This window comes from Acinonyx jubatus, chromosome C2 (assembly GCF_027475565.1).
Source record: "Acinonyx jubatus isolate Ajub_Pintada_27869175 chromosome C2, VMU_Ajub_asm_v1.0, whole genome shotgun sequence".
Lineage (NCBI taxonomy): Eukaryota > Metazoa > Chordata > Mammalia > Carnivora > Felidae > Acinonyx > Acinonyx jubatus.
This window is the reverse complement of record NC_069384.1, coordinates 139,421,514-139,447,660: the sequence shown is the minus strand read 5'-3', so window position 1 is coordinate 139,447,660 and position 26,147 is coordinate 139,421,514. Positions and strand designations below refer to the sequence as shown.

At 40.9% G+C, this 26,147-nt stretch overlaps 1 protein-coding gene across 5 annotated transcripts in view; it reads right to left on the bottom strand.

Annotated features, from left to right (window-relative positions):
• Positions 1 to 26,147, bottom strand: part of RARB (retinoic acid receptor beta) — a 747,871-nt gene that overhangs the window by 401,101 nt on the left and 320,623 nt on the right. For all 5 annotated transcript variants that reach the window (XR_008298027.1, XM_053221534.1, XM_027040933.2 and 2 more), the window contains one exon: positions 376 to 732. Coding sequence is in view for 4 of the 5 variants with exons in the window: in XM_053221534.1 (XP_053077509.1) it covers positions 376 to 553 (178 nt within the window). In the remaining variant the exon portion in view is untranslated. The remainder of the gene's footprint in view (positions 1 to 375; positions 733 to 26,147) is intronic.

The following is a 26,147-nucleotide window of genomic DNA, read 5'->3' as shown; positions in this document are numbered from 1 at the left end:
GTTAAATTCAGGATTATCATTAATGATTTTTACAGTATCATCTTCTAATTCACTGTTCACAGTTTTTAGCAAGTGGCCAACTTCTTCAAGAACGTTGGTCATAGCCGCCGATTCCTTTTTGTTTACATTTTATAAAAGAAAGCAAAATACAACATAGCTTCGAACAGACCAAATTCAAAACCGCACCATGTATCAAGATTCAAATTGTATTTCTGCAACAGAACTAAAAGTATAATTCCAGAGCGAGAGAAACCAAAACCTAACAAAATGAGAACTCACCTTGGATATGAAGCATCCTGTTTTCTCACGTCCATTAAGCCCAGCAACCAAGATAAAAAAAAAAAAAAAAAAAGAACAAGATGCAGTGGTACTTACTTGCAGGTGATGGGGTGCTGCACCCACTTGGCGGAGGGTGACCATGAAGGCCATGGAGGGGAGGCAGGGAAAGTCCCCCGATGACCGGTGGAAAGAGTAACGGGTAGGGTGCGGCTGGATAGTGAGTCATGTGTCCATTCACTGCCGGGACAGGACATGCGTGGCTACTGGTGGTCATGTTTCAGGCCTCACAGGATGAAAAGTGTTCTGGGGTGGAAACACATCACTCCAGGTCTTGAACCAAAGTGAGGGAGGTCAATTCAGGGCAAGGGTTGAGGGTGAGCTGTCTTCTGGGGCAAAGGCAAAACAGTTCAATGTATGACCACCTTGCACTTTAAAGATCCAGAACTGCTAACTCTGTAAGGAAAAAAAAACAAAACAACAACATATATATATATATAAATTTTATAAGTCAAAAATATTTTCTTCTTTATCGAGTTATGTGAAAAATCTCAGATGTTAAGCTAGGTCTTCGAATTCCCAGTTGTTCCCCTATATTTACTACCTTTATTTTCTTAAAGTCTTATATCCTGATATAGAATAAAACAAATATACAATTTCAAAGTAGCCCTGACTGTCCAATATTAAATAGCAACATCCCCCCACACCCAATCTTTCCCTATCTCCCTCACATTGCGTAAGTTTTCTCCATGGCACTTAAGTTTTTACGCGAGTGTTTTTGTCCATCTCTCCCATTAGAATGAACTCACCAGGAGGGCAGAGTTTTTTGGTTTTATCACATGCTATGTTACAAGCTCCTCAAAGGATACCAGACAGGCTAGAGACACTCACTAAATATTCACCGAGTGAATGAATATTTTTTCTTGCGTCTTTTAGAGAAGTTGATTGTGCAATCATGTCCTAATCTAGGTGCTTCCAAGATGTTAAATATTTTATATGAACAAACTTGGGATTGAAACCTAGCCCCCTGGAATGACATACCTCCAAAAGGTAAATATAATTGTAGGAGAAAACCGTACCCTAATGAAAGGTGAGTAAGAGATACAGCGAAAGATCGGCAAAATTCTTTCTATCTTTTCTTGTTGTCAACAGTATACACCTTCCTTGTAAGAGCACCATCCATTGATCCATGTGACTGCTTTGTCTGTTTAATCATCCACCCATCAATAAAATCCTAACTTACTATTATATGCCAGGTGCTGATGTAGTCACTAGTGATATACTTCCACTAGTGTGGAAGAAGGCTAATGTGGCTCCTGCCATCACGGAGTGTCTAGTTTTAACAGCTCCTAATTGAGATCAGGTTGTTAAGGAGGGTTCAGTTGTCCTGCGCCTACAAAGAACTTGCAAGCAATGATCGGCACCACCTAGGACTGCTCGAGACTGGGGACAGAAGAAGCCTGGAACAGATTCTAGGGTGGGCTGACTGTAGACGTCACAGGTTCATTTGGGCCCTGATGACCAATATTCAGTAAAAGCCCCAAACTCTGGACTCCACTGAGGGAAGCACTGAAAAGTAAACCCATGTGACACAAAACAAGAACGGTATCTCAAGGCCAGCCAAGAGTAAGTGTCAGGGGCATGATTCCAGAATCGGACCACCTACGTTCACATCATGCCCCTACCCCATGAACAATTATCTGACTTCTCAATATGGCAGCTTTGAGTGTAAAATGGGGGTCATAATAGAATTTACCTCAGTGGGCTGTTGGGAGGATGCCATGAGGAAATGAGGTTAATACCATGAGAAGAGCGCCCGGGGCAGAGTAAACACTAGGTAACAATTTGCTATTAACATATGTGTTGTCTCACCAAATGATAGGCTTCTGAGAACAAGCTTACTGGAAAAGATAAGAGGCTCTGGGGTCGGGGAGGGTAGGGAATCACATCACAGTTGCCTGAAGAAGATATTAGGACTCCAAATTTTGTCATGGAAGAAAAGGTAGGATCCGGGTAAAGTTGAGAACAAAGACTCATTAAGGCTTACGGATTTCTCAGTTTGTGCAATTAGCCAGTTTGATTACAAACCTCACAATTTTCTAATCCAAATAACTTCCATTTGTTTACTACGTGTCAGGCCCTTCGCTTACGAGCTCCAAGCTCTAGCTCTTACTCCATAGCCTAAGAGGCAGTTATTATCTTAATTTTCCAGGTGAGAAAATTACGTCTCTGTGAGTTTAAATGACTTAGCCGCAATGTCCTAGAGTCAGCCTGTGGCTAGGTCAGAATTTGAACCTAGATCTGGAAGGTTCTACGATCTCTTTGCTTTACCCTCCACCGTGCTGTGTGCTTATGTCACTGAGTGCCTGAAGTTGTCCTAGTTGTACCCTACAGAGGAAAACGTCCACAGGCCGTCCTGATGTGAGTGGCTGTCCTCACTTAGATGACATTCTCCCCAGGGCCTTGAGTCCCTGGCCTATTAATATTAAAAATGAGCATCATCAACAGTGAGGCCATATGCTCCCAGGTTCCCCAGGAGTCCGCTGAACCTTACAAAAGAGACTATAGTCCCCGTTGGCTTATGTAACACACTTAACCCCCAAAGTAGTGCCCCTCCCAAAATATCGATGTCCTTTTCACACTTTAAAACCACAACTTGTTTCTCTGATGAAAATAAAGTAAATGGACTATAAGAGGTGAATGTTTTTCTGAGCTTTCTCTTCTAAAAATCATGCACCATCTAATATATTTAACATCGTGATTTCGTAGTTTGTAGCAAATTAATTAGAAAATAAACAATGCCGTTTAGTATTTGCTGCATTTCCACTCAATTTGATTTTTAAATCACACACACAAAGCCCAGCATTGTTAAAAATGGTCTTTTCTATCTCCATTAGATAAACTACCTCATTAACTGGTGGAGCTGACAGTTCAGCAAACCCACCCCCGCAGGGCACAATTCTTAGATTTTTTAAAGCTGTTTGTTTGTTTTTACCAACCAGGGACTACTTCTACTCTCAATAATCCTTCATTTCTCTTTGCTTTCAAACACTGCCGATTTTCGGCATCCTGCCTGCCTGAATGAAAGGTCTGGTATCATGCCTAGGATCTTTAAGAAAATAAAAAAAAAACAAAAAAAGAAAAAGGAAAGAAAACTACTTATACTGGTAATAGGGCAAAAGAAAAAAAAATCAGTGTTTTGGGAAAATCCTGTTATGTCGCTGGAAAACTGAACAGTCGCTGGGTCTATGTTCACATATGTGACTGATTAAGGCTATTCCTGGAAGCAGAGAATTTCCTTTGTTTCAGGCTTTTTGCGAAAAAAAAAAAAAAAAGAGATGTTTCATGATATTAGCAGTGCTTTTTCCCCCCCTCTATGCCTGATTTGATTTGGGGCTCATTCAGGGTTCCTTCCTTCACAGCCCGAAGCAAAGCAAACGGGAGCTGAATAGAAGAGAGTGGAAGGAAGTAGGGATTCCCATCAGGAGGATCTACAACCTTAGAGATTCCCTGGGCATCAGTTTCCTCCTCTGTGAAACGGGTTAAGGGGAGAGGAACAGGTTTTATGTCAAGTGTCTCAGGCTGTGCTGTCCAGAAAACAAGTGTTTTATGAGATATTAAATGAAAATACTGAAAATATTTAAGAGGATATAAACTAAAAAGGGGGTGCCTGGGTGGCTGAGGCGGTTAAGCCTCCGACTTTGGCTCAGGTCACGATCTCCCAGTTCGTGAGTTTGAGCCCCATGCCCCTTGTTGGGCTCTGTGCTGACAGCTCAGAGCCTGGAGTCCTGCTTTGGATTCTGTGTCTCCCTCTCTCTCTGCCCCTCCGCCCTCGGACCCCCCCACCCCCCCCTCTCAAAAATAAACACACAAAAAGTTTTTTTAAATGAAAAAAAAAAGAGGAAATAAAAAAAATTTATATAACTGCATGCATAGTTGATATTGTCATACAATAATCTATCTGCCTTTGATAAACAGCAGAATGACAGGACGTAGTATGATAGGTCCACACACTAGCTGTTGGAAGAAACGTGCCCATGCAGTGGCAGGGATCTTGCAAACTGCTAACATCTATGCCCACAACCACGAGATATTATTTTAATAAGACATAGTATATTTTGTCCACTTTAATTTGTTAATGGTTTTAATCCATTAAAAGTTCTTAAAGTACATTTTAATCATTTCTTGGCACACTTAATTTACCAGAGGTTGTTTCTGTATTTATTTCAGCTTAAAGTTGCAGGCAGGTTTCTAAGCTGGTCCCTCTCAAGACTTAAAATTTGTTTTATAAACATGATACTTACATATGATTTTTTAAAAAAAACCAGTTCCCTTTAAACCAGTGGTTCTCAAAGCGGGGTCCCTGAACCAGCTGTATCAACAGCACCTGTAAACTTATTAGAAACACAGATTCTGTGTTCGCACAGGATCTACTGAATCAGAGTCTCAGGTGGGTGCAGAAATCTGCATTCTAACAAGCTCTCCGGATGATGTTGATGCAGCAGACATTTGAGCAACACCGCCCTAGACATTCGGTTGGCAAATTTCTTCTGAAAAGGGCCAGAAAGTAAACAATTGAGATTTCAGGCCATCCAGTCTTTGTCACAAATACTCAACTCTGCTTTTGTACCAACTTCTTGTGAGACAAAAGCAACCACACGCAATCGATAAACGAGTGGATGTCGCTGTAATCCAATAAAATGGGCAGCCTGCTGAACTCGGCCCATGGACCATAGCTGGCTGACCCCAGCTTTAGATTAATAAAGAAAAACAGCAGCCCACTGTTTAACTCCCGTCCCTACAAGCAACTACTCGAAACTATGCTAGTTCGGTTTTTTCCTGTTATTTGTATTTCTAGATAATGGGCTTAAACTATTTTTTTCATAATTATGTAAGATTTCCTTTACTATCTACTGGTTTCTACTATAAATAGGATTGAAATCTCACAGGCTATTGCTCACACATGCAAAACCCTCTTTTCTCTCTTACTCCCAACATAATTTCATCACAATGAAAACAATGGAAATCAATTACATTAATTTTACCTAATTATGACTAGGTAAATATTGTTACAGCTGAGCCACATGACATACTACATTTACAGGTCTTATAAAATTTTTTGTTTTTCCTGGAGTTAATAATTGCCTTGTTTATATAATTGGATTACTTTCCATCTATGAATAATTCTTCCCCACTCCCTGACAATTCTGTCAGACATGTCATATGATATAGTAGTTCCATAACTGGAGACATTCCTCTTGCTCCAGGGCTGATTGGCAGCTTTCCTGGTCTCATGCATAGATGTCTATTATCGCGTCTCTTTTTTCTTTTTTCCTGGAACCTGTTTCCTGGATCTCATGTCCTCCTCTTTTTTGGTTTACTTCTTCATCTGATGGTTTTTTCCCTAAGATTCTCCCAAGAGATGGTGTGTGGGAAGTAAATTTTTTGAGACTTTTCATGTTTTGAAATATTTTTATGCTATACCTCACACTTATTTGATAGTTTAGGTAGGTATGAAATTGTGAATTGAAAATAACTCTTTTTTTTTAGTTTATTTGAGAGAGAGAGAGACAGAGAGTGCACGCATGTGTGAGTAGGGGAGAGGCAGAGAGAGAGAATCTTAAGCAGGCTCCATGCCCGGTTCTGAGCTCCAAGTGTGGCACGATCCCGTGACCCTAGGATCATGACCTGAAATCAAGAGTCAGACACTTAATTGACTAAGCCACCCAGGTGCCCCCGTTTTTTCTTTTTCTTCTTTATACATTCTGGTTTTTGTTCTAAATAGCTTATCTTAAAAAGAATGTTTTACTCCGCTTTCCACATTGACTTTTCCTCCCACTTTGTCTGTTGTTTTGTTTTAATATAACATGCATTTCTCAACTGTATTTTCTGTCCATATCTAGGCCAACCCATTTATATCCAAAGGGAAGAATATACTGCAAGCTCTGTTTTCATGGTCAAACCTTGTCAGATGGGTGAGTTTCATGAAAGAGTACTGTAAGTGGGACATTTCTTTGGGAGACTCCTCAAATGTTAGATTTATGGGGTTTTTACTTGGGGCTTGAAAAGTAGAATAAGCTGTCCCAAAATATGACTGTAGGGGTTCAGGACATGCCCCCCAACATAGGATTTAGTATATTGATTATTTTGAGTTGTAAGCACTTGAAAAACAGTAAAAGTAGGGATAGAATTTTTCTGAACTCCCTTATGTGCCTAAATACACATCCTCCAGAAGGAATACAATTATCATAAATACCCTCCATTGGGAGTTTAATCAACCAGCAACAATGGATTCTTGTCACAGGAGAGGAAACTACAAGCCAATAGCACACCCAAACTTTGTCACAAACTATCAGACCTCCAGTCTATTCTAAGGCCCATTCATCTTCCTTGAAAATTACTTAACTCTTTTGTAACATGCTACATCCTCCTTCTTCCCCTTCCCCTACCAAGGTGACATTTAATTCTGAATTCTAAGCCATCTCATGGAGTTACTCATTTTTTTCTGGATATCTCCCATGTATACCTGAGGTATACATGCTAGTACACTTTTGTTGCTTTTTCCTTCTTGATCTTTTACTTCAGGGGTCACAGTCAAGAACTCAGAAGGTAGAGGGGAAATGATTCCCCCCCCCCCATAGGTTGAGTAAACCCACTAAGAAATTCTCTCAGATTCTACCTAGAATGGAGAAAAAAGACAATGTCTTACTGAAAAGACTTCTGGCAGGGGAATGTAACAGTGAGGCTCAGGCTGCTGGTGGGGTTATTATGAAATATGTAGTCTCTCGCTTCTTCTTCCTGCATTCAGTCTAACACTACCGCCCCACTCTGTATTTATGCCTGGTGTCCAGAACCCTAACTTCTCTACTTTAATTTCTTCAAAGAGTAGACTTATCTTTCCTCCCGGGGTTGGATTACACTAATCACCAGGATGTAACAGGTGGAGGAGTGAATTTAACAACTACTCCTTGTTCAGAACTCCGACCAATCTTACTATCTCAATCATCACTTCTATCTTTCTGGACATCTGGTGCTTCTACTTTCTGGGACCGTCCAAAATCCTACAGCTTATCTCCTTGCTTTTTCTCTGTCTCCCCTTCAGGCACTCAGCATTCTGCTCTCTGCACTTGGCTAATTTATTCATTACTGCCCATCTACTTTTCGTCTTCAAAAAAAGATACTGTCATTTATTGTCTGCAATTATCGTCCCTCATGCTCTCGTTAATTTTATGGTTTCTACATTTTACGTCCTGTCCTATCATTCTAGTGAAGATTTAAGAGGGAATAGGAGAAAATACATATTGTTAATCCGTCATATTTCACTAGAATTTCACTAAATTTTATGTTAAATATATATATATATTTCAATAAATAAATATATAACATATATTTCATGAAATCTTTTACTGAAGTATAATTAACGTACAATGTTATATTAGTTTTGGGGTACAACATATTGATTTGACAATTCTATACTCAGTGCTCACCATGATAAGTGTAGTTACCATCTCTTACCACACAACATTATTACAATCTTGACTACATTCCCCATGATGTACTTTTCACCCCTGTGACTCAAATAAACAAAAAAAATTATTTTTGAGAGAGAGGGAAAGCGTGCATGGGGGAAGGGCAGAGGAGGGGGGAAAAGAGAGAATCTCAATTAGGCTTCCACACTGTCAGCGTGGAGCCCAAAGTGGAGCTCGAACCCATGAACTGTGAGATCATGACCAGAGCCAAAGCCAGACACTTCACCAAAGCAGCCAGCCCAGGCACCCTTTAGTTCCTTTTATATTTCATTTTTTTTAAAGTTTATTTATTTATTTTTGAGAGACACCCCTGTGACTTATTTTATAACTTGAAGTTTGTACCTCTTCATCCCCTTTATCCGTTTCTCCCACCCACGCCCCGATGCCCCTCAGCCCTCTAGCAATCACCAGTTTGTTCTCTGTATTTAAGGGTTGGTTTTTTTGTTTGGTCTCAATTTGAAACTGAACAACAAAAAAGTGAGGTCTGACTTGCCATAATGGACATGCCAGCGGGCTGTGTCAAATGCCTTCTACTAATAAATACATACAATAAAGATGTGATTTGACCTCTCCTACCCATGCACCTACAGGCATACTGGCTAGAAGTGCCATTTAATGCATTGATGACTGGATATATGCTTTCTAAAAGACTCCAAGTTGGGGAGAGGGTACTTACTGAGAGTCTACCTTGAGACACAGGAGCCAAACACTTTAACCTGGTGAGAAGTGTTCATTTTACACCAGGCTGCCTTCACGTATAATGCAAGTGACAGAGCAGAAAAGATTTTTGTAGAAAACACTGTATTCATTTCCTCCCACTAAAATTAAGTGGCACCATGGCTGATGTGGGTAACATAAAAAACAAGCAACAGTGAACAAAAGATAGATTTTTAAATTTCTCGCGGTGAAGCACAGAAAACTGTTCTGTATTTCTTCAGCTCATTTAGAATTTGTTGTGGGGGAAATTTTTGCTTCGACAGACACTACATGCATATTGCCCCTTCTTCCAGTTTGTTTTAGCTCAAACCTCCCTCTTTATTTAAGGCATTAGTTCCAGGTAATGCCACTTAAAATTTCTCAAATGCATTCAGCCAAACGCCTGTTTTCAGCAAAAAATGCCAAACTCAGCACAAATTCTGGCAGTTTCTTTTGCCGCCCTTCCCGATAGAAACATGGCTATAAAGAAGTCAGTGTTACATGTCTGGTAGTTTTTCAGCCTTTCTTATAACCACCGTCTCCTTCATAAATGTTACTGGTAAAATCAGCTTCAGCTTAAACCAAGGGGATGCCCCAACGAGTAACTTGAATTTGGCCAAAAAGAGAAATGTCTTACCGCTCTTTAATTTAGAAATGAAAGCGAAGAGAGTCATTTAGAGAGAATGATGCCATCAAAGAGTCCCTCAGACCACCAAGTGAGCAAAGTGAAAGCTGACTCACTCTACTGCTTTAGGGGGAGGTCATTTGGCATATCGAAGACATATTTTTAAAAGCGTACACAAAATGTCCCTGCATTCCTTTTTGGACCATTTTTTATAAGGTTCCATCTGCTGAAGAAACACCAAGTGAAAATAGGACTCAGAAAATGATGAGGAAATACATAGTATATTAGAAAGCAGAAAACTCCTTAAGATCTTAATTTCATAAATTATAGGAGCAGCAGCATATACAGGAGTGTTTAAGGAGCCAGCCCTCAAAGCAAAGTTGTTACACCTGCTGGCATGGCATGCACCTCCTGAAGAGGTGTTCTCCCAAGGTCTTTTCACACAGATTCCAAAAGGTAAGGTATAGAGGACCTAGAGGACAAAACTTCTGCCAGTACCACGGCTCGTTTTTAAGAGAAGTGACGGGAAACCACTCCTTATACAATGGTTTCCATGCTTTGCATCGTGGAATTCTGCCATATCAAGCATAATGACTGGATTAAGATTTGGTTCTCGAGGGGAAAGTCAGCCATCTGTAGGTGGGTTAGTGGATGCGAGGTAGCCTAAAAGATGTAGTCTGCCCAATGGGAGTCTCTACGTTGAATGGTGGCCAAGTTACCCCCATCAGTCTGAGCATTGGTGGGACACAAAGACACAGGTAAAAGATTAGCATAGAAATGTAAAGATACCCAGAATATTAAGTTTGCAGAAGCCACGAGGCTAGAGATGCTAAATGAGCAAGAAATAGGAGACAGAGAGGGACAGAGAACCAAAACACTGAGAGAAACAGGAATGCATCAGGTCACAAGAGCTTTGATTGTGCCTCTAGGTTACCTGTAGTGTGAAGAACAGCATTCCGATTTTTCTGAGGCCTGAGTCTTCACTTGTTCAACTGTTTTGTGTCTTTCTTTCTCTCTTGCATGGAACAAACTCCCAAATTATACTGCTAGACTTCAGACCTCAGAAGATCCTTCTTATCCCAATACTTAACCCTTTCTCTTTTGGGAGGATAAAGTGGCCAGTCTTCGGGTGACTATGTTAATAGACCACTGATACCATGTCAGCTTGCCTGTTGGGATTAAGACTGATACAATGGTATCAAGTACGATTTGTAAGTGTCCATTCATAAATGGCACAGTGCTGTAAAATCACTAAAGAGATACAGTTGAGGTCCCTGGAATCTTGCAATTTATAATGATACGGAGATCATAAAAATGGATAGAGACTATACCTTGCTGTAGTCAAACTCAGTATGTATGCACGTCCATTGACATTTGAAAACAAAATAATCGTCTGCTTATTCTTCTTATAAAAGAATTTATGTGACAAAAGTCATAATAGAATTCCCAAAGCCATGAATTTAAATAATGAGTATTTAGTGTTCAATCATATTTAAGTATTGTAAACGGATATAACTGGTGCGGGTATCTATCTACTCTAAAACGGGCCATCTCCCTGAAAAAATATTTTTACCAAATTTATACAGTTGCCTTTACCAAGTCAAGGCAGCAAGAGCATGAATTTTTCCAGGCACATTTGTGTTGGTCACAGAAATGAAATGGTCACAGAGTTTTCACCTTTATAAGGAATGGGGATTGTCAAAGCCACTGCACAACACTGTGCCCAGGCCCACTGTAGGTCTGCTCAGGTTCTGGCACTGATGTTGGTTTCCTTCCTCCCATGAACCAGGTTAAGGGCATTTTATGTGCTTCTTACGACAACAAGCAAGGTGCCAATGTTGCCGTTGTTATCCAATGTCCAGTGGCCTGTGGCAATACCCTCATTCTCATCAGTTTATCAGCCAGGGCAGGACTTTTTTCAATGTTTAATTTTTTTATAACGTTTGTTTATTTTTGAGAGAGAGAGAGAGAGAGCGAGAGAGAGAGAGAGCGCGCGAGTGCAAGAAGGGGAAGGGCAGAGAGAGAGGGAGACAGAGAATCCGAAGCAGGCTCCAGGCTCTGAGCTGTCAGCACGGAGCCTGACGTGGGGCTCAAACTCAAAAACTATGAGATCAGGACCTGAGGTGAAGTCAGACCCTCAATCAGCTGAGCCACCCGGGTGCCCTGGGAGAGGATTTTTTTTTTTTTAAGTTTACTTATTTATTTTGAGAGAGCATGAGCTGGGGAGGGGCAGAGAGAGAGGGAGAGAGAATCCTAAGCAGGCTCCACTCTGTCAGTACAGAGCTCAATCCCATGAACCGTGAGATCATGACCTGAGCCAAAATCGGGAGTCGGACTCTTAACTGAGTCACCCAGGAACTCCAGTATTTTTGATACTTAATCACCTTCCCTTACTCCCCAGCACCTCTGGCTGAGGTGAAAATATTCTACTTAGCTCTTGCCAGCTGCTTCTCTTCAACAGCCAGATCTTATTCCCGTGTCTCTAGGTTTTGTGCCTATGTCAACCTGGACAAGAAATCTGGAATTATCACCACACAGTCCTGATCTGCCTGTCTGCAGTCTTGGTAGATTGAGCCTTCTTCACATTGAGCCTTCTTGCAGAGGGAGAGGGATCAGGGCCCATTTTGGACACTGTGTGTCATACTCTTAAGGCCTCTGAAAACAAGCTATATGGCCAGACACTTTATCACAGTTCAGGTTTTCTTCTTTCCCACATTCACGCATCCCTTGCTCCCCCACCTGAGGTCAGAGACATCACAGTTGTGTTCAGTAGAATAGAGCTTTCCGGTGGATTTTCAACAATGGATTAGAAATATGCCTGTCTATGGGGCGCCTGGGTGGCTCAGTCAGTTAAGCGGCCGACTTCAGCTCAGGTCACGATCTCGCGGTCTGTGAGTTCGAGCCCCGCGTCGGGCTCTGGGCTGATGGCTCAGAGCCTGGAGCCTGCTTCCAATTCTGTGTCTCCCTCTCTCTCTGCCCCTCCCCCGTTCATGCTCTGTCTCTGTCTCAAAAATAAATAAAACGTTAAAAAAAAAATTTGAAAAAAGAAATATGCCTGTCTCTGATCCCCTCAGCCTCCAGGGGCTGATCGGAGCCTCAGGATGTAGGAGGTGGAACAAAGCCTTTGACTCAACATATTCATCCATTAGCAGACTCCTTTGTTTACCACCATGGGCCATGCAGGTATTATTAATCTGAGTATAGCATCATGTGAAAAAAGGTTGAGAAACAATACATTAGTATTACAATGCTACAGGGGCACCTGGCTGGTACAGTCGGTTAAGTGTTCGACCCTTGATCTTGGCTCAGGTCATGATCTCATGATCTGTGAGATGAAGCCCTGCATTCGACTCTGTGCTTGACAACACAGAGCCTTCTGGTGATTCTCTCTCTCCCGCTCTCTGCCCTTCTCCCACTCACATTCTTGTTCTCTTGCGTGTGCACGTGCTCTCTCAAAACAAACTTAAAAAAAAAAATCACAATACTACAAAGGGAAGGTCAAGCCAAACAAAGACTTTTGTTTTTCCAGGTGTGGGAGAATACCTAAATTCTTTAAATTAGATCTGATTGGATCCTAAATCTTTATAGCACCTGACAGAGAAAGAATTTGGTCTGTTGTTAAGATTTTCTTTCTTTTGCAGGGTTATGAAAAGGACCTGGGGGTCTCATGCAAGCCAAACACTGGGGGTGGACTATAAGAAAATAGACAATAACACGCGCTGGAGAGAATATGTACAAATTTGAACCCTTCCATATTGCTGGTGAGAGAAAAAACGATGGACATATTTTGGAAGCCCGTTTGATAGTTACTCAAAATATAAAACAAAAGAAAGCCAAAAAAAAAAAAAATTTACACAGAGCTACCATATGACTCAGGAATCCACAATGGAACATACGAGAAAGAAAACTGAAAAGGTATACAAGCAAACACTTGTACGTGAATATTCAGAGCAGCATTATCCATAATGGCCACAAAAAAGGAACAACCCAAGTGACTGCCAATTGATGAATGGATAAGCAATATGTGGTCCATCCCTACAATGGAATATTATTTGGTCAAAAGAACGAGTCAAGTACTGATTTACGCTACAACACGGACGAACCCAGAAAATATTATGCTAAGGGGAAGAAGCCATACAAGGCTGAAAAGGCCTGAGGTATAAAGGCTACATATTATGTGATTCCATTTATACAAAATGTCCAGAATGTGCAAATCCCTAGACAGAAATTCGGGGAAAGGAGGAGTAGACAGTGACTCTTCATGGGTACAGGGTTTCCTTTTAGGGTGATGAAGGTACGCTGGAATTAAGTAATGATGATAGTGGCCTAATTTTGTGAATATACTAAGAACCACTGATTACGCAACTTAAAAGTTTAAATTTACGTTAGGCAAATTCTATCTTGAAAATTAAAAAAGAGATATAGGCACATAAATTAACCAACCACCAACGAAGACTGATTTAGTCCACACAGTTTCTACTGATATATTTCCAAGGCCCAAGCCTAGATTAGCCTGTACATCTGGCTTTCTTGGTATCTGTGCCCTGGGAACAGGGTCTAGTCTTTCTAGGGCTATTTCCCCTGGAAAGGCTCTCATCCCCAGGGGATTCTATTAGGAACAGGCCTGGGTCCTCACCACTCACAGGCCTCATGGACTGCTGTTCTCTATTTACCTTTAGGAAAACTGCTCTCTCCCTCCTTACCTCTCCTGAGCTTTCTTAAATTCATAAATTCAGTATGTTTACTGTTACTCTCCACTCTCATTCTCCCTGGGATTTTGTCAATAGACCTGCCTGTGTTCCTTAAAATACAGTCAACATTTTGAAAACTCGTAATTAAAAAAATACTGGCTCTGCAAAAAGATATTCACAAAAACATGTTCTAAGAAAAGTGGGAAGGCAAAAGGAAGGGAGAGCATGATGGGAGTTTTACATTTCTGAGCCAGAGCAGGCCACAAAGGAGGAACACAAGTGTTACTGACTTATAGTCCTGCATTCACATGAAGAGGGCACTGTCTTAGTCTCTTTGGGCTGCCTTAACAAAACACCAGACTGGGTGGCTTATAAACAACAGAAACTTCTCACAGTTCTGGAGGCTGGAAGCCCAAGATCAAGGCGCCAGTGTGGTCCTGCTCTGGTGACAGCTCTCATGGCCGGCGCCTTCTCACTGTGTGCTCACATGTGGAAGGGGCAAGCTAGCTGTCTGGGCTTTCTTTTAGAAGATCACTAATCTCACTTATAATGGCTCCAGCTTCATGATCTACTCACCTGCTTAAGGCCTCACGTCCTAACACCATCGCCCTGAGGGTTACGATCTCAACATACAAATTTGGGGGGCACCCAACCATTCAGGCTACAGCAGACAAAGAGTTAGGCTTCTGCAGTAACGGAGTCAGCTAAGGTAGACCAAATAACGGCTCCCAAAGGTGGCCACGTCCTAATTTATGAAACCAAGGAATGTGATCTTCTATGGCCCAAAGAACTTTGCAATATGTTTAAAAATTAAGGATCTCGATATGGCCAAAAGGAGTTTGCAGATATGGTTAAAAATTAACGATCTTGAAATGGGGAGATTATCTTGGATTATTCGAGGGGTCCACTGTAATCACAGAGGTCCTTACAAGAGGAAGACAAAGGGACATCTGAATACAGAAGCAGAGGAGGTGTTAGGATGATGGAAGCAGAATCTGGAGTGATGTGCTTTGAAGGCAGAGGAAGGGGCTAAAAGCCAAGGAATATACTCAGCCTCTAGAAGCTGATAAAGGCAAGGAAGCAGATTCTCTCCTCTGAGAGAGGAGGAACTCACCTGGCAGACACCTTGCCTTTACCTCAGTGAAACTGATTTTGGACTTCTGACCCCCCAGAGCTGAAAGGGTAAATTTGTGTGGCTTTAAAACGACTAAGTGTGTGGTCATTTTTTACAGCAGCAATAGGAAATGAATACACCAGTCCACTCGGAGTCTCCAGCAACCTAGTCAAGAACAGTAACCACAAACACTGACATAATACTTTTCTTGAAACCAGTAGCTAGCTTTGCCAAAATAGAGTTTTTCTGCCTTGGGGAAAACCCTGATGCGTGGTGTTCATCAGGGAGAAAATCTTGAAAATGCTCACCGTTGGCTTTGAAAACTTCCTACAACACTGAGGCAGAGGAGAAGCCAAGGGATGTCTGTTCTAAAGAAGACAGGGGCTCAACAAGAGGCCAAAGGTCAGAGTAGTACCAAGGGAAGAGGGAAGAGTGTGCTGTCTTTGATGGCAACATACGTATGACTCCTGAACAAGTGTGTAAAATGTTGATTGAACTACTGTGCCTTTCTGCTAGGTCACGTGAACACTGTGTAACATGTTTTTGTTTTATCAGCAGCCTTAGAGCTTCCCTGAAAATTTCCAGAGTTTAGACACAGATGATAGAGCCATTCAAGCGGAAATGGATGCCATGAGCTCAGGTTAAAGGAAAGAATGAGAGGGTCAGGCATGCGCGCGTGCGTTTGTAGAGAGTCTGGGACAAGATTAGCAAATTTCAGTGTTTTGTTGTTGCTGTTGTCAACTTTTTTGTTTCACTTTTTTTCCAACTAAAACTTTCCTTCACTGTCTTAATTATCTTATTGCTAGTCCTCAAGAGTCTTGAGAGGAGAGAAAAGAATTAGGGTGAAGACTTCTTTCTCTCAATAAAGATGTGTCTGAAAGATCTCCTCTTATTGTATTTGGGGGAAAAAAAGGTAGTACCTAGAAGAATAATGAAATGTTCAACCTCACTTGAAAACTAAAGTTTGGTCCCCTGCACGAGGGAACAGTTTATTTCCTTTTTAAGTTGTCTTCTATGGTTGGCAGTTTTGTTGTGTGGCCTCCCAATCCTATCAGGGGACCCCCTCTCTGCCTCTCCATTTGTCACAAAAAAAACCCCTAAAAGATAGTTGGTACATTTAAAAAGACCTATTTAGGAACTGCTTTGCTTACCCAATCTGAAAGGCACCACACACGCACCATAAATAAAACATAAAGCCAATATAAGAAATCTACCAGAATGTACCTCCAAGTGGCACGTCTTGTTCAAGGCAGTGACAGTAAGTAGCTCAACACCTTGTTTAGATTACACTCAAGGCACTTTTTGAAACTTTTTCTGGGGGGGGGGGGGAGAGAAATTCACTAGAGGTAAAACGGCAGAGACGCTGCCAGAAAGACTCTCCCGACTTCTCCTATCATTACTAGATGAAGGCGTGAGACTGAGCTCTGGCCAGCGGATGGACGTGATGTGTGTCACTTCTTGGCCTCGTTCCACAAACCTCCTGTGGAATCCTGCATGCTCTTTTCTTTCAATTGCTGGCTGGATGCAGAGGGTCCCTACAGAACTCTAGCAACCTAGACAGTAGTAGAGCCACTGCATGGAAGGGGTCTAGATCCCTGAACGGCTGGTTGGAGAATACCCATCGACCTGCAATGGATTGTAACGTTAGTGAGAAATGAAACTGTATTGTAAGAAGGCGCTGAAATTTAGAAACGTATGTTATAGCTAGACTAATAAAATCATTGATTATATAAAATAATCACTTGTTGACTTTATATTTGTGCTTCTGTTTTTGACACCCAAATCTTGCCTGCCCCTCTTGACTTTCTTCTGAAATAATGTCTAGTTAACGTGTCACCATACAGAGTTAAAAACTTCTTTGTGATGAGAACTTTTAAGATCTACTCTCTTAGCAGCTTTCAAATACAGAGTATTACGAACTATAGACACCATGCTGTACATTACACCCCCAGGACCTATTTTGTACCTGGAAGTTTGTACCTTTTGATGCCCTTCATCCATTCTGCATGTCCCCCACCCACTGCCTCTGCCAATAATCTGTGTCTACGAGGGTTGTTTTAGATGTCACATACCAGAGAGATCATATGGTATTAGTCTTCCTCTGACTTATTTCACTTGGCAGAATGACCTCAAGGTCCTTTCATACTGCTCCAAATGGCAAGATTTTTTTTTTATGGCTAATATTCCATTTTGTGTGTGTGTGTGTGTGCGTGTGTGTGTGCGCGCGCGCGCGTGTAGAAGCTTTTTACATTGATGTAGTCTCACTTTCTTATTTTTGGTTTAGTTGCCAGATGCAAAAAATCATCAAGATGTCAAGGAAGTTACTGCTTATGTTTTCCTGTAGGAGTTTTATTGTTTCAGCCCTTAAAATCAAGTTTTTAATCCCTTTTGACTTAATTTTTGTGTATCATGTAAGAGAGGGGTCCAGTTTCATTCTTTTGCATATATTTAATGGTTTTCCCTACACCAAGTATTGAAGAAACCATCCTTTTTCCATTGTATCACTTTTGGCTTCTTTGTTGTAAATTATTCAACCATCTATGTGTGGGTTTATTTTGCGGCTTTGTCCTGTTCCATTGATCTATGTCTGTTTTAAATGCTGACACCATACTGTTTTGATTACTATAGCTTTGTAATGTTGTTTGTAATCATGGAATATGATACCTTCAGCTCTGTTCTTGAATCTCAAGATTGCTTTGTCTGTTTGGGGTCTTTTGTGGTTCCATGTTAATTTTAGTATTATTTGTTCTATTTTGTGAAAAATGCCATCCAGAATTTTGATAGGGATTGCATTTAATCTGTAGATTGCTTTGGGTAGTATGGACATTTTAACAGTGTTCATTCTTCTAATCCGTGAACATGGAATAGCTTTTCATTTATTTGTGTCTTTAGAAATTATATATATATATATATAATTATATAACTATAATTATATATATATATTATATATATAATTATATAACCATAATTATATTATATATATTATATATATATTTTCATTATTCAATATTTTCATTATTTGTGTCTTTAGAAATTATATATATATATATAAAATGTTTAACATTTTTTTTAATGTTTATTTTTGAAAGAGACACAGAATCTGAAGCAGGCTCCAGACTCTGAGATGTCGGCACAGAACCCAACACAGGGCTCGAGCTCACGAACCGTGAGATCATGACCTGAGCTGAAGTCAGATGCTTAACCCACTGAACCACCCAGGTGCCCCCAGAAATTATATTTATAAGGCAAATCCCAAGGATAAAGAGTTGTCACCTTCCTAAATAAATTAATGATTGCTATAAATTCAAAAGAAGAATTTCAAAGAAATTTTGATCATTGTAGCACTATTAAAATACATTGATAGTTTCTTTAAGGATCATCTTTGAAAACCAAAACCGTTCGCTTGAATACACAGCAGCATTTATAAGGAATTGTAGCATATTAAGAATTCAGGCCATGGGATTATAAGAATACCTTAAAATCGTTCACATTTTAATAATTATAGCCACTGACGTATGGTTTGGTTTTATGTATGGTATGAAGTGACGGTACCACCTCTCAGGTGAAATTATGGCAGCCCAGTCCTCAGAACAAGCGAAGTTTGCAAGAAAATATAACAGGAGTATCTTAACAGCTTGGCTAGTGATGCACATGCTGGAATGTTTCTTAGTTGTTCGTGTGTTGGGCAGGAAATCACATTCAAAGCGTTTAGCTTCAGCTGTGCAAATATCTATCCTCTTATGGGGATCCCATGCCACCTATCAACTGTTGCCTTCTTTCAAAGTCAAGATATCCACATTTTGGCAAAGGTATCAATTCAGAACGTATCGAATCACAGACACTCTGTGTAAACAGTACTCTGACGCATTTATTCCGGCATGTTTGCTTTATATTGGTAGGCACGTTGCTTTAATTCACACCTTGCAAGTAAAGAGGTGAATCTCATCCTAAGAATCAAGTGATAATAAAGCTAATTTTGAGGCAACGGATGAAGCATCCATTTCAGTGAGTCTCACTCTCCTGATTTATAAAACGGAAATGACAACAGTAGCTCACGGTTTTGCGACAAAGATCAAATGAGTTCATGCATATAAAATACTGAGAATTCTGCCTTGAGCCTAGGAAGCACTAGTTTGTTATTCTTCACATTGTTGAGTCCGTGAAAATGCCCAAATCCTTTAAATGTATGCTCATAGGTAGCTGGAAAAAAACAACGCTCTTTCCCCCCATATTTATTCTTCATGAATAATCGATTATCTCCTATAATCTTTATCTATCCCTCTACTTATATCAGAAGTATGTTTGAATACATACACATACACATATATTCTCTTTTAGAAGTCAAATTTCTTGACATAAAAGTCAATTTAGGACAATTCTCAAGGGAATGACAAACGTATGAAAACGGTCAAACTTCCTACTGACCTCGATTTTACAAGCACCTGCCACAATTTCTAGCCAGACTGGCTCGTTTTTCTGCCGGCCAGCTAGCCAGGCGTTTAACTGGAAGGCCTGACACCTTCTTAACTATTGTGTCACCCCAGCAATCTGTAAGAGACAGCAACTCTTTTACCCCTGTTCTGGTTAACATTCCTCCTGTTTCCCTACCACTTAAACTCTATTTTCAGGAGAAAAAAAAAAAATCAGCCTAAAAATTCCTCTGGGCCAAAACACAGCCTTGGGCATCGTATGCTAAGAGGGACTGGAAAAATCTGGCTGAAGCATTTTTCTGAATCTGTTGTAGGGATGGCGGTGTCTCCATTTAGACTCTGTGCATATTTTCATAACTGTTTAATTCTCTCTTGTGGACAAGCACTTAAAAATCGAAATAAAAAATTAAGTGAACACTGTAAACATTTTCAATGGGTAGAAGAATCTGTGTGATTGGAGTCACTTGAAATGAAGGGAAATTAATAGTGAGAAAGCTCTCACTGGTGATGGGAATGAATGGCCACATTTCCATGACATTTTACTGCATCCACTCAAACAGATGGGATTCCGGAGCTAACTGGCCTCGGTTGAGATGAATGAGATTCCACAACTATTAGCACATTGGCATAGAAATGGGCCGGATTCGGTTGCAGAGGCATTCTTACAGAAACAAAGAAGATCACAAAGCTATCCTGTCTCCAGTGCCCATCAATGCAGACCCATTCGTTACTGAAGCCCATTCATTCCAGTTAAAGCTACATTCAATATCAGATGACACTCTTAAGGCATTGCGTGGAAATCCTAAGGATTTGATCAGCTATTAACTACCGCCGATGCTGATGTGGCTGGTTTGGCTACAGAAGACCCAAGAGCGCTCGCACAAGGGGTGAAACATGTCAAAAAAAAAAAAAATCACCAGGCAAAAATCAAACACGCAGAGAAAAAGCAGACTCACTGATAAGCAAGTGGACGCAGGCCTCTTGTGTTGGCAAAGGTCACCCAAGACATTGAAATTCAATGAAGGGGGTTTTAAGTTAAGGAAAACAGGCGAGCACCAGGGAACCTATCATGTAAAAAGGCTGGGGACCAATGCCCCCTTTTCTATAGAAAGGAGCCAGCATGGGGTAGGGCTTTGCAGATGGACTGGGGTAGCACACAGGCTGCGGAGCACCTTGTATTCCTAAACCAGGCATCAACAGTCATGTGCTGAGACTCCTATTGCTATTTTGGGTGGAAGCAAGAGGAACTAAAGCTGAGAGATCATAATGCTTTTAAAAAAAATAATAAACAAACCACAACCTATGGGTCCCTGCCAAAACATTCTTTCTCTAGCAGATTATATTTTTAATCCACCTACTTAATTAACGAGCTCCTCAGTGGATCAAATGATATTAGCTGAGTTAGAGTAATATTGCCACTGGAGCAGCCATTTAATTCTGGCAACTCTAAAGCAAATTATTTCATAAATGGAGAGTTTATTCAATTCAGTTCAGTTCCAATTCAATTCTGAGCCCCTTCTATGACCAAGCACTGAGCTAGACTTGTGGGGGAACAGAGCAAGGGAGGCACAGTCTCCGACCACACTCAAAGGAGGGAAGGCCCAATGCTACAGGAATTATAGCAATGCGATGCAAATAAAGTATATGTGTGCTGGGGGTGGGGGGTGGGGGGTGGGAGGAGAGAACTACTCAAAGAAAGGAGGGCTTATCTTCACGGGCAGGAAAGCAGAAAATTCGTGATGGAGCAGACACCATGGAAGACGAATATTGAAAGATACAAAAAGGATTTCAGCAGGTAGAGATGAGTGAAAACAGATACATTTGAGAAGTAACATTAGTCCAGATTAGATCAAATACAAAGCACGCCGAGGGAAGAGAGTGACATAAATCTAAACTAGAAGGTGGCTCCGAGAGCAAATGGGGGGGAAGGGGCGGGGGACAGATGTGAGCATAATATATTTTAAGGAGCAGTTGGATGAATTGGGCGAGTTTCATGAATGATTGCTGTGTGTGAGGTCCTACCCTGGATGCTGGGACACAAAACCAAGAGACACATTCATGCCACATAAACCCGCCAAAATAGCTCACATCTTGATGGGGGAAAAGGCAACCCATTAGGGTTTACCCCAGGCTTTGATGCAAGTATGCGTCCATTATGATGGAAACACAGAAGGTGAAGACCTGAAGCCAGCCAAGGGATGGAAGGGGAAGGGTAACAACTGAACTAGAGGAAGGGCCTTCCATACAGCGAAAATTCAGGGGATCAGCCGGGGGACGGTGCCAGATGAGAATGGCAAGGAAGGAACTAGATAGAGAAGGACCCAGAATACACTGTTATGAAGACCGAGTCTGCTCTCCTGAAGGTAATGACCAGTGGTTTTCAAGTAGGAGAGTGAGGTTTATCAGATTTGCATTTTACAAAGTCAACTTTGGCAGCTGCATCGACACCGGACTGGCGGCAAAGGCTGGAAAACACGACACGAGACTACTGCAGGGGTCCCAATGAGAGAGCCTGAGACTTCAGTCCATGGCCAGGATTAAGCCCAAGAATATTAACAAGGTAGCGTGGATAGAATAAGACATGGATTGGACATAGCGCACTAAAGGGAAGCAAAGGATCAAGGACCAATCCAGAGTTCTTATTTTAGACACTAAGTAAACGATGGTGCTTTTCATCAAGACAGAGAACAGAGAAGGAACAACAGGTTTCAAGGAAACATGAATCCAGTTTGGGATAAAATAATCTCAGATGCCTGTGGGCCACACTAGCAGAGATGCTCATTAGCACAAAACCATGTTAAAATAAGTCAAAATCCCTTACAAGGGAAAAACAAGGTATTTCTAATTGAGTCACCCCAACATAGCTGGCTCGTCAAAAATCAGCATGATCACAGAACACAGCAATCTAGAATGAACGTAACAGTGAAAAGCTCAAAAAGATAAAGCCTCAAATTGAAAAGTCTTTCACGTAGTATGGATTCTCTGCAATCTTTTAGCCATCTCTTCACAGAAAGGGGTCTTCAGAAGGCTCAGTAAATGTCAACAGGTTCAGAGCTCTAATTTGCCCAGCTCTCTGACGTCACAAGCACTGAATGAGCAGCTGCTGGGTACAATGGCGGGTAAAGTGAGGAATACCAAAGCAGACATGACCTTGCCCCTCATAGCAAGACGTCACCCCTGTGGTCAACAAGACATGGAAGTGACCACAACATACAATACCACCTGCTGGGAGATGAGCAATGAACAAAGTGTCTTGGGAGCTTAAAACAGGGTGGGCAGCAGACACAGTCAAAGTGAATAGTGGATAACAATACGGAATGAGTCCTTACTCACTTTTTGGTATTTTTTCATCATAGATTTTTTTGCATTGATTTTTTAAATATTTGTTTTAGAGAGAGAGGAAGCATGAGTGGGAAAGAGGGGCGGAGGAGGAGGAGGAGAGGGAGAGAGAGAGAGAGAATGAATGAATGAATAGGAATCCCAAGGAGGGTTCACGCTCAGCACAGAGCCTGACATGGGGCCCGATCCCACAACCCCGGGGATCATGACCTGAGCCCAAACCAAAAGTCAGATTCAACCTATTGAGCCTCCCAGGCACCCCGTGTTAGTTTAAATTTTCTTAAAGCTTTTTTTTTTCTTGCATTAAAATATTATCGTGATTGTTGAGTTCTCTGGCACCACCTTAAATTGTACACCCAAGGTGAGTGCCCTACTTGGGTCATCCTAATCCTGGCTGAGGAAAAGTTATCCAAATTTCAGATGGGACAGATAAACGACTAGGATTCATCATGGCCAAATTGTGACTTCCTGATCCTCAGTTACTCAAGTGTCTGACTTACTCTTCACTCGTCTCATGATTAGAGTCACCTCCCTCAAAACAAACCAATAGCAATGATTAGCGCTTTCCTTTTGGGCAAATCCTCTACGGTGAATTACCAGGAAATAGATGATATTCTTTAGTTCGGATTTTACATTTTGTTTCATTGAAGGGTAATTTCCAGTGTAACCTAGGTATTTTTTTTTTTTTTTAATTTTCATTAAGACTATCCCTTCCTTCCATACCCCACCAGTTCTATGCATTTTAGAACCCAGTGAAAATATTTTGAGCATAAAACGAAAATTGGAGTTTGCTGACTCCTCCATTAGACCCTAAGCTCCCTGGAGTTCTTTCCAGAAAGTGCTCTGTTGTATCCTCAGGGCCTAGGCCTGTGCCCAGATCACAGTGAATATTTAATATACGTTTGCCCGAGTAATGTAAAATAGAAGATTCTTTAAGAACTACGGTAGCAGCCACTTATCAAAACAAGTTAGAAGACATTTGCATTGTTTAACTACAGCTATAAGTTCTGATTGCTGTTTGATATCAACCCAGTCCCCACAAAAATTTAAGGCATGACTTTCCAACCCAACTTCACCGAACTGTCAGCTTCTGATTGGTTCTTTACTAACAGAAGTTGCACAAACGGACCAGAGTCAGGGTACTTTATATCAATTCTCTGGGAAGAAATTACGCCTGCATGTTCTTAGTAGCGAATGAAATTTTGAGCCATGTTTTGGCAGTTTATTAGCGATACTTTGATGACTAATGTTATTTGGAAATTTCTCATTAAGAGTCTGGGAACGATATGCACCAAACCCATTTGTGCCTCTGTGTGTGTATAATTGCTGTACACATTTCCTGGTGAAGGATAACTCAGGATATGTCTCTTCCACATCCGTGCACGTGCACACACGCGCGCGCGCCCACACACACACACACACACACACACACACACACACCTTGTATCTACTATTTGAACGGTCTAGATTATGAATGTTAGGCAAGAAGTGAAGAATTCCATGAACGTAGTAAGGAATGGCACCCACCCATCAACAGATTCAAAATTCTCTGTACTTCTCCGCATAGGAAATTTCACTCCTCCACCCTCCTCTAAAGGTTGGTCACAGTTCCACTCAAAATTATGTGTAGAAAAGCTCCTGTCTACTGCTAGAGACTACATATTTTTAGAAGCTTTGGCTATTCTTGGAAAGTGTCATCCAGCTAGCGGCCCCACCTGACCTTATTTAGTTTATGAATTCTGATGAGCACATAGGTCAAAGTGTTACTGCTGTACGTAGCATTTTAAATGATATTAATATACTCCCACAAAAAGTTAGCTGCCAAGACCCACAGTCGTAGACTCCAGAGTATAGGCAGTACAAAGAATCTTTTAATACTGCAAGTAGTTTTAATGTACCAGGCTGGTAGGTATCACCATGTGTATGTGTCCAGAGAGTGTGGGGGACCTTACCTGTTTCCTTCCACAGGTACAGTGTTTAATTCCATCTAATAAATTACAGTTCACTTCCTCTCACTTTTACTTCCATAGAAATCAAAGACAGAGTCAATAATTACTTTCCCTTCTGTTGCTTTATTCTCGTAATGAAATAAAATCTCTTCGGACCTGGGAGGAACAAAAGGTACAAAAAAACGAATCTACTTTATAGCATTGTATTTTGTACCCTCTTAAAAATATGTTAACCAGGTTTACTGTGCGAAGAGGTAAGATCTTTAGCTAAGTTATTCTAAAATAAAAACCTAAGTGAGTTGAAAGCACAGAGATTTGGAATCAGAGGGAAAACCACCTCTACAGACATCCACATGTCTAGAGAGTATTTAAACTATTTCACTTTATAAACTTCAACGGGGGATGTGATTTCTGGTGTTCTGGCTTACAGAATCACTTGGGAATGAATAATTCATAGGCTTTTTACCAAGTCTCAAGTGTAAATCAGTCAAATATAGCAACATGATATTCATGCTGAATTTTTAAGTGCTTAAAACATTTAGATGGAAACTTTCTCTAAGACAGCGGGAAGAAGAATGTCATCTTCCCTCTGTGCACGTTGCCCAGGCATATTTGCAGTCCTTACTTTAAAAGAGGATTTAATTAAACAATAAGCCAGTTATAGTCACAAAAGTGAAGAAAAGAAAAACCACACCAAACTTTCTCAGTGTTATGTTTTCTTTATTAACATACTGATGTGAAACAGAAAAAGCAATCTAATAACAAACATTCCTTTGAGACATGTTCAGGGAGCAAAAGGACATCCACTTATTGTTCTGCCCATCCGATTGGTCCATATATGGCAATAAAGGTACAATAGACGGAAACAGGAAACAGACTGGCACGTCTGTAGTATCTTATTAGCTGCTAATGGATATCTGAGAAGAACACGCGTATAATGCTGAATCGTCGGGACCAATCTCCTAAGCAATCACTCTTAATTAGTGGGTTCTGTTTATAGATTCAACTTAGTGTACCCTTATGTATCAAAGAGATGAAGGCATCTGGAGAAAAAGAAATGAAGCTCTTAAAAGAAAAGTATTGCAAGATGTGGGAAGATTTCTCTTTGATGAAGCGAAACTTAATTTCTTGCCTTTCCCCTGCCTGGCATAAATGGACTTGGTCCTTTGCGGATGATTAAAGAAAAGGTAGGGGAAAAAAAAATGTCCAAAGCTGGCTAGGTGTTAAAGTTATTCTTGTTATTTGCCTTGGGAAAACGTAGAGAAAGTCAGTGAAAACGAAACAATCGTGCAGGACCAAAGATGCTCCCTCAAACTGTAACTCTAAATATTTCCAGGAGGTGCCATCCTGCCCCCTCCAACCAAAGCAGCGCTTCAGAGATACAGCACCTGCATTCTGTGTCTGCCAAATGGGAAGCCATGGGGCAAAATGGGTGATGTGACCAGCTGTATCTCCATAAAAGAGAAAACAGAGAATGGTTTTTCCAGGCCAATCTACT